At 39.6% G+C, this 9,702-nt stretch overlaps 1 protein-coding gene across 1 annotated transcript in view; it reads left to right on the forward strand.

Annotated features, from left to right (window-relative positions):
- Positions 1–8,485, forward strand: part of Zbtb11 (zinc finger and BTB domain containing 11) — a 35,195-nt gene extending 26,710 nt beyond the window's left edge. Inside the window, exons 7-11 of the mRNA XM_021209630.2 lie at positions 415–559; positions 2,527–2,644; positions 5,494–5,652; positions 5,759–5,934; positions 6,394–8,485. Coding sequence (XP_021065289.1) covers positions 415–559; positions 2,527–2,644; positions 5,494–5,652; positions 5,759–5,934; positions 6,394–6,911 — 1,116 coding nt within the window. The 3' untranslated portion in view covers positions 6,912–8,485. The remainder of the gene's footprint in view (positions 1–414; positions 560–2,526; positions 2,645–5,493; positions 5,653–5,758; positions 5,935–6,393) is intronic.
- The last annotated feature ends 1,217 nt before the right edge of the window (positions 8,486–9,702 follow it).

The following is a 9,702-nucleotide window of genomic DNA, read 5'->3' on the forward strand; positions in this document are numbered from 1 at the left end:
TTTTTTTTGGTTTTTCAAGACAGGGTTTCTCTGTATAGCCCTGGCTGTCCTGGAACTCACTTTGTAGACCAGGCTGGCCTCGAACTCAGAAATTCGCCTGCCTCTGCCTCCCGAGTGCTGGGATTAAAGGCATGCGCCACCACGCCCGGCGAGAAGTGCTCTTAATTGAGCTTTCATGCCTCTCTAAGGTAGGTATTTTTGCCCAGCTGGCAAGGCTAGCACAATGATTTTTGCCTACTGTTATGCACACTTTCAGAAAAATGGCAGTTGTACTGAATAAGAAGAGGGCTCAACTAGCTAAGATCCTTGGTATTTATGGCTTCATCTAACATTTCTATTTACAATAATAGTTTGTTCACATTCATCAGGAATTAAATCTTTTTTGTTTTGCTGCATTAAACATTTCTGTCTTAGGTGTGTGGAAAAACTTTTATCTATAAGCATGGTCTAAAATTGCATCAAAGTCTGCATCAGTCACAAAAGCAGTTTCAGTGTGAACTGTGTGTCAAGTCGTTTGTTACCAAGCGGAGTCTTCAGGAACATATGAGTATTCACACAGGTAATAAAAGAACCCGTATTGATATAACTTTATTTTATAATTTTAATTTAGTATTATGTTGATTGATTATTCTTTATATCAGAACATTATATTCCTAAAACTTGGGATCACTAGGTAGGAGGATGAGGTCAAGGCCAGTTTGGGCTTTATATAAGTTCTAGGCAATTCTGGTCTGCATAGCTGAGCCTTGTCTCAAATTTCAACCCCAGAGTGAAGTAATTCATATGCTCGTAAGTTAATGCGTTCAATCCTCAGTGAGTAGTAAAATTTTAAAGTTTTCTTAAATATAATTCCTGATTTGTCTTTTTATAAAAATGTTCTTTAAAAAATTTTACTTATGGGTTGGAGAGATGGCTCAGCGGTTAAGAGCACTAACTGCTCTTCCAGAGGTCCTGAGTTCAATTCCCAGCAACAGCTTACAGCCATCTATAATGGGGATCCAATGCCCTCTTCTAGTGTGTCTGAATACAATGACAGTGTACTCACATACATGAAATAAATAAATACATCTTTAAAAAAAATGCTTTAATTTTTTTTTTTTTTTTTTTACCTATTCCATGTGTGTTTATGCATGTGTTTATCTGTGTATGGCATTTGGGTGCTATGGCATATGTGTAGAGGTCAGAGAATAGCTCTCAGGAGTCAGTTCACTTCCTCCATCATGTGTGGATACAAGGAATTGAACTAACGTTGAAAGGATTGGCAACCGGTGCTTTACCCACTGAGCCTCCCATGCCCATGCTCAGGTGTGCTGTAAAGCAGAGTAGTGTAGGAACGGCCAGTGCCCTATTACTATTCTAGTTCAGAGAGTCTTCAGATGCCCTCTGTCCTTGCACAGTGACCTTTACTAGTATAATCATCTTCATCCAGGCTGTCCTAGAACTCACAGATCCTCCTGCCTCTACCTCTTAAGTCCTAGGGTTAAAGGCATGCACCACCATGCCTCCAAAACTTCTAAACCACATCATCAGGTAGTCATGGCACTGACTCTATTCTTGGTCCCAATTTTCTGTTTCTGTTCACTGTGTCAGGAGAGCTGCCACAGCTCTGGGATTCCCATTCTGCATGGAATGGGCAGAGGTGGAGACAGCGGGGGATAGCTCACTAGGCAGGCGTGTCCCCTGGTCTAGAGTACCCTCTGCATCCCCTTTGGATGCTTCTGTTACCACTTCCGCATCTCCATGCGGAGCCCCTGTCCTCTTCCTCCTTTCTCTCCTATGAATGCCATCACTGCTATAACTCAGCTCTCACCTGCAAAGGTATTTATCTCAGTGACAGAGAACCAGCACATTTTAAATACATCTTGACAGTTTTGAAAGGGAAAAGAAAATTAAATGACATTTTTCTCCAAGTTTCTGTAAAATGTTACTGTTTACTCTTGTCTCGATAAAATTTTAACTTCAGAATGTGGAAAGAATTCATAAGCCTAGCTACCTATATAAAAGACACTATCCAGGTATCTTGTTTACAAACTGGAAGCCTAGATTGGGCAGGTTTAGCACTATACTGACTATCTCTTGTTGCTTGCTGTTTCTCTTGGTCTCATGATCATAGTCTATTCCTCACGTGGCAGTCTCTTTTACCTCTCTCTTCCTTTTTCCTCTCCCTCTACCTGCACAAGGGAACAAGGTTCACACAGCATCTCTATGAAGCACTCACATTTTTTTTTTTTTTTTGGTTTTTCCAGACAGGGTTTCTCTGTGTAGCCCTAGATATCCTGGAACTCACTCTGTAGACCAGGCTGGCCCTGAACTCAGAAATACGCCTGCCTCTGCCTGTGCCTCCCAAGTGCTGGGATTAAAGGCGTGCGCCACCACGCCGGGCTCCTTAGCACCCACATATCGAGAAGCCTGTATTTAGCATTCTAATAATATAAGCAGCACTAGATACAAGCACTACACCAGAAATGTAATTAATTATGTTGAAAAGACGGCCTAACTACAACATGACTTTTCGCTTTCTTACAGGAGAGTCCAAGTACTTTTGCTCAGTTTGTGGGAAGTCTTTTCATAGGGGCTCTGGACTTAGCAAGCACCTTAAGAAACACCAGCCAAAGCCTGAAGTTCGAGGCTATCACTGTACTCAGTAAGTAGTTACTATGTGATGATAACTTCCCTATGTAAGCTCACTTATTTGGATATTGCTTTTTTACAAGAAAACATTCGAAGATTACATTAAACCATAATTTCACTTTACTGAGTTATCAATCCACCCACCTCTTACTGTTCGTTTTAAGAGTTTTTTAAAATAGTGATTTAAAGAGACTTTCCAAGGTCCTACCTAGAGGTGGAGACTGTAAGGCAGAGGTCTACAACCAGCAAAGCTTCTTTGTAGGAGGTTCCTTGAAACATTGTATGTTCTTTCTCTTTCCTTAGGGCTCTTCTCTTTTCACTTTCCAAGATTACCTAGCATTTTTTTAAAATTGAAGTTAAGTTCATAAAATGAAAAAAAACTAATCACCTTAAATGTTTGTTGTTATTGTTATTTACTTTTAGGTTTTTGGGGGGTTTTGTTTGTTTGTTTGTTTGTTTGTTTGAGACAGGGTTCTCTGTGTAACAGCTCTAGCTGCCTGCCCTAGAACTCACTCTGGCCTCAAACTCACAGAGATATTCTTGCCTCTGCCTCCTGAGTGCTGGGATTAAAGGCGTGCGCCATTACCACCAGGCTGGAAGCTTTATACATCCATAATTTTGTTCAAGTAAGATTACTAATTCTAGAATTTTCCAGCATTCAGCTAATAGTTTGTCAGTGTTCACCAGCATGTTGTGCAGACTCTGGCCAGCCACTTTGTAGGTTGTATCTCATTGTATTTTCGCCTTTATGTATTTATGCATCTTGATTCCCAGAAAGAAGTGAAGAGTTTTCTAAGTTCTTTTTCCTCAGAGCATCTTATTCTCATGCTTTTATTTTTACATTTCTACAAAATGTATTCCTTACCCTTAAGACACACTGGCTAATCTATTTGGTTTTAAATATTCTCAACAAACAATTCTGCTACTCCAAACACACAGTTATACAAAGGTTAGGATATATATAAAAGGAAAAGATAGGTTCCTTCAGTGAGCCATCCAGTAAGTTTAAACAACCTTAGTTCTCGACCAAGTGTGATGGTGCACACTCTTAGTCACAGGGTCTCTGTATGTTCGAGGATGGCAGGGCTACATAGTGACACCCTTTCTCCAAAAAAACAAACAAACAATGAAACAACATAAAACAAACAAAAAACCAGTTATAGCTCTTCAGCTATAGGTCCTTACTAGTAGGAACCTTTATTAGGAAGTCAGAGTAAACTCAAAATGCCATAAAACCTTAGATAGTAATTTCTTATTTATTTATCTTTATTGTATGTGTATAGGTATTTTCCTGCATGTATGTGTGTGCACCATGACTGTGAGTGATGCATGCAGAGGCCAGAAGATGTTGGATTCCCTGGGACTGGACTGAAAGACAGTTGTGAGATGTTGTGTGGGTGCTGGGGATGAATCCCTGAGTCCTCTGGGAGAACTATAAGTGGTCTCAACTGCTGAGCTGGCTCTATAGCTCTAGGTCTTCATTTATCAGTTACTGGGTCTTACAAGGTTTTTTTGTTTTTGTTTTTGTTTTTTGTCTTTGTAGTTTTGTTTGTTTCTTGAGACAAGGTCTTTCTGTTTAGTTCTGGCTCTCCTAAGTCATTCACTGTTTTGGGGGGACAGGATTTTACTGTGCAAGCTCTAGCTAGCCTAGAACTCTATGGGTAATTCAGGCTGGCCTGGAACTCATGAAAGAGATCTGCTTGCCTTGAGGATGCTGGGATTAAGGGGTATGCTAACACACCCAAATTTGATAAGTTCCTAGACTTCCAAGTGATGTACAACTTTTATGGATAAATAGGTTTTTGCTGCCATTTCCTATTCTGCTGTATTTGCTAGTTTGACTACAAATAGTCTTATTGTAACGTAAAGATGGAGTTGGCCACGGTACCACCTGCTTGTAATCCCAGGACTTGAGCTAAGGCAGGGAAATTGCACATTGGAGACATGCTTGGGCTACAAAATGAAACTGTTTCAAAACAAACAAACCAAAAGCACCCCAAATATAGGGGGGGAAATTTTATTTTGTTTTGTTTTGTTTTGTTTTTGAAACAGAGTCTAAATAGCCTTGGCTGTCCCAAAACTTTCTATGTAGACTAGGCTGGCCTTGAACTCATAGAGATCTGCCTGCCTTTGTCCCTGAAGCGTTGTGACTAACAGTGTGTGCCACCAGCTCTTGGCCCCAGGGACAGGTTTTTGTTTGTACTTTTTTTTGTTGCTGTTACATGTGAAAGCAGATGCAACCTAACTGTCTTGAATGAAGACGAAAGTCTGAAGGACGGCGTGCTTGGGTCGCCACTGGACTCAGATTGACTAGTGTCTGGTTTCTCTCAGGCTCCATCTGGACAAAGTCTGGCAGTGCTCTCAGCCTCTCATCCTCTCAGCTTCCAAACTGTCAAGAGTCTTTTCTGGTAGTTCCTGTAAAAGTCCTGTTTCCCTCTCATTGGATCCAGTTAAGTCATTTGGCATCCCTAAGCTGATTGCTGCGACCAAGGGAATGCTGTTACTTCATTGATTAGGCCTGAATCATTGCTTCATTCCTAGTGTCAATGATGGAGCCTGCCTTCCCAACATGGCCCAAAGAGAAAGGGGTTGAAGGGGATGCAAAGAGAGGGAGCGGAAGAGAGGTGGACAGTAAATGCACTTTGTGGTAACTTTTGGGAGCTCTGCATGAAGCCTTCTCTCAAGCATTTTGAGTGTTCTAAAAAGAACTTAAACCTTGCATCCTTGATGCAAGACTGAGAATTGGATCTCTTTCTCTCTGTGATGTTTTAAATTTTGTGAAGCTTCAAAAACAAGAATATAGTGAATTCTTGGAGACTTGCTTTAAAGAGGATTCAATTGGGTAATTAAACTTTATTTCAGATGTGAAAAAAGTTTCTTTGAAGCCAGAGATCTACGCCAGCATATGAACAAACATCTTGGTGTGAAGCCATTCCAGTGCCAGTTTTGTGATAAGTGTTACAGCTGGAAGAAAGATTGGTATTCCCATGTGAAGTCCCATTCTGTCACTGAGCCTTACAGGTTAGTAGGTCTTAGAAGGCTCTAAACTCAATGAGAAATACCCAATTCTTGATTCTTATGTCCATAATTACTTTGGAGAAAATAATTTGGGCCTTCTCTATTTTAGGTGTAATATATGTGGCAAAGAATTTTATGAAAAAGCTTTATTCAGAAGACATGTAAAGAAGGCCACCCATGGGAAGAAAGGAAGAGCAAAGCAAAACCTGGAACGGGTGTGCGATCAGTGTGGGAGGAAATTCACACAGCTGAGAGAGTACAGGAGACACATGAACAACCATGAAGGTAGCCTATACATATCTGAGAAAAGAGAGTCAGGGAACAGTCTTACTTTGTCAGCTCTTTAGCCTGTTATCATATGACTTCTTTCTTCATAGATTCATCTTGTATCTTTAAAGATTTGAGTAACAGAAATGATACTTAGTCTGAGAACTTAATAATTTGGAGACTCTTATCCTAGGAATGTGAGACTGCACTGAAAGAATAAGATTTTTGCAGACTCTGTTGTTCAGTAGTAACTTCTGTTTTGAGAACACCTTTAGAGAGATTACTGTGTAAAACCTTGGTTAGACCCTGAAAGTTAGTAGATGCTAACTAAAAGATGATGGTAATCAAAGTGAGCTGGTTGTAGAAAACAGTACTGAAGAACATTTACAAGTCCATCTTCTATATATAGAGAGATTGGAGTTTGGCACCTTACCCCACACACATTTTTTTCTTTTTTCTTTCTTTCTTTTTGGATAGGTGTTAAGCCTTTCGAGTGCTTAACATGTGGAGTAGCGTGGGCTGATGCCCGCTCACTAAAGCGTCATGTCCGAACACATACTGGTGAACGGCCCTATGTGTGTCCTGTGTGTAGTGAAGCCTACATAGATGCTCGAACACTTCGTAAGCATATGACTAAATTCCACAGAGACTATGTGCCTTGCAAAATTATGCTGGAAAAAGACACTCTGCAGTTTCACAACCAAGGAACACAAGTGGAACATGCTGTCAGCATCTTAACTGCGGACATGCAGGAACAAGAAAGCAGTGGGCCTCAAGAACTGGAGACTGTGGTGGTGACAGGAGAAACTATGGAAGTTCTTGAAGCTGTGGCAGCTACCGAGGAGTGTCCGTCGGTGTCTACCCTCTCTGACCAAAGCATTATGCAAGTGGTTAACTATGTGCTGGCACAGCAGCAAGGACAGAAGCTGTCTGAAGTTGCAGAAGCCATTCAGACTGTTGAAGTGGAGGTTGCACATATGCCAGAGGCAGAGTGAGTGCCGCTGTCACCAGCAGGCCTGCCTGAGGAGCTCACCGAGGATGCGTTTACAGTTCATGTCACCACCATGTAGTCCACATTGTGGAACTCTGGGTTGTTGGTGACATCACTAGTCTTCTTGTGTGGCCAATGGGTTCTGCAGAAAGTCCTCTTTCTGTAAAGAAATTGAAAACAATCTGTTGGATGGAAGTAGTTGATCATGGTATGCCTTTTATGAATTAATGTTTATATTTGACTTTATTTTATTACATACTTTGAATTTAAAAGACTGCAGTTAGTGTCTCCTGTTGTCTGTTTACAGTACAGAGGGTCTGTGACTAGTTGCTGTTTGTGGATTTAAAAATTCTAATATAAAAAGCATATCTGTAAAATGCATAAATATATTACATTTAAAAAAATGCTTTAGAGCTTTGATTCTTGACTCTATTTATTTTAACTGCTTCTAAGTCAAGAATCTATTCTATCTTAAAGCACTTGAGTTCTGTGTTATAATCAAGTTTGTATAATTTATTTATCTGTATGGGAGACCCATATGCAAAGCTAATTTTAAAATACCATTAAAATGCATGAGATGCCTATTAGAGCCTTACTATACTATCTCTTCAAGGCAAGTATTGGCCAGGAGAAAAGAGTGCTGTTATCGAACACTGTTGCCAGGAAGTTTCTGCTTGGTAACACTGAGTATGAATGAAAGAAAAAAAAAAAATCAACCCTGTTTCTTTTGCTGAAGAATGAACAAGTTAGTGAAGAAGTTAAGTTTGATATGTTTATCTTTTGTATCATGTTTGTTTAAATTTGTTGAAAAACTACACATCTATAGTAGTAGTATGGATGTCATATAATTGTTAATTTCAGAATGTTGAAAATTCTTCAGTGCAACCTTTAGTATACTATATTACATAAAAAATTGATTATGACACTACCAAATTGCTGAAAGTATTTTCAAAAGTTACTTTAAAACTAAATTATACCCATTCATGTGTTTGATTTTTTTTTTTTATTTCTCACTTCTGAGTTGTCAAATACTCAGATTTTGAAAATAACCATGGGGAGATGCCATATCTCTCTCTAGAAGACTGTCGTTCAAGCTATGATTGCTAAAATTAAGCTTTTAGATATTAGAAGCTTTCTTAAAATATATAATTAAGATATAAAATAGATTATATGTAAATCATTCCTAAAGCACAAGAAGTGAATGTGCCTTGATGTACATATATAATATTAGAATGCTTATTCCAGTTTACTTTGAAAATTGCTTTAAGGTTATGGAGTAATGTGATATCTCTGCATGCATCTTCTTGCATATGGAATGTGTGCATTTGCAAATTTGTCATCGTTTTAAAAGCTGTGTGGCTTTCAGTTTTAAAAGTGAATTTATATACAGCTCATAACTTCATAAAGGCTATTTCTTGGTCATGTCCACCAGTTAGTGAGAAAGTGTTTCAACAAAACTAAAATTTGAAATTGTCTTTTATGTTCCACTTTCACCACTGTTAGATTTAGTTAAGTGTATAAGATTATTAATGTATATCAGAAATATATAAATAAAAGATGTTCAGTCTTGTTAAAAGCGAAGCTTTGGCGTTGAGCTTGACATCATTTTCAATCTACGCCTGATAGTTTATTTAACACATTAGAAAGAATAAGGAATTTATTATTTTGTGGGTGTGGTCTATGCACATACACTCTCCTATTTGTGCACATGTGGGAGTTAGGGTTAACCTTATCTGCTGTCTTCCTTTACTGTTCTCTATCTTATCTAATCCATCTGTCTATCTCTCTCTATATTATACTTTAAAGTTTTGTGTGTGTGTGTGTGTGTGTGTGTGTGTGTGTGTGTGTGTGTGATGTGTCTGGGCACACACTTGCCATGGCATATGTGGAGAGATCTGAGGACAACTTGTAGGATTGGATTCTCTTCTCATCATGTGGGTCCCAAAGATTTAACTCAAGTCTTCAGTCTTTGTGACAGGTTCCTTTGCATACAGTTATCTTGCTGACCATCTACCTTATTTCCTTAAAAGTATGTCACTAAACAAGCCACAAGCTTGGGCTGGAGAGATGGCTCAGTGGTTAAGAGCATTGGCTGCTCTTCTAGAGGACCCAGGTTCAATTCCCAGAATCCACATGGTGGCTCAGAACTGTCTATAACTCTGGTTCCAGTGGATCTGACTCCTTCACATAGATGTACATGTAGACAAAACACCAAATGTACATATAAAGAAATAAACAAACAAATAGCTTTCAAAAAAACACAAAAAACAAAAAACAGGAGCTTGCTGTTTTGGCTAGACTGCCTGACCTGAAATCCCCATGGATACTCATGCCTCACCTGTGTCTAGCACTGGTAATAACAACAGATGTACTTTACCATGCCCAGATTCTATGTGTGTTCTCGGACACTAAGCCCAGGGCTTCATTCTTGCAAGTGTGTGTTTTACCTACACTGTGATCTTCCCAGTCCCAGAATAAGGAAATTAAATACATGTCTAACCATTGAGAGCTGGAGAGGTGACACACATGTCTAACCGTTGGGAGCTGGAGAGGTAACACACATGTCTAACCATTGGGAGCTGGAGAGGTGATACACATATCTAACCATTGGGAGCTGGAGAGGTGACACACATGTCTAACCATTGGGAGCTGGAGAGGTGACATACATGTCTAACGGGAGCTGGAGAGATGACTCAGTGGTGAAGAGCACTGACTGCTGCTTCTGAGTTCAATTCCCAGCAACCACGTGGATCACACCCATCTGTAATGGGATCTGAAGCCCTCTTCTCGGGTGT

This window comes from Mus pahari, chromosome 12, assembly GCF_900095145.1.
Source record: "Mus pahari chromosome 12, PAHARI_EIJ_v1.1, whole genome shotgun sequence".
NCBI lineage: Eukaryota > Metazoa > Chordata > Mammalia > Rodentia > Muridae > Mus > Mus pahari.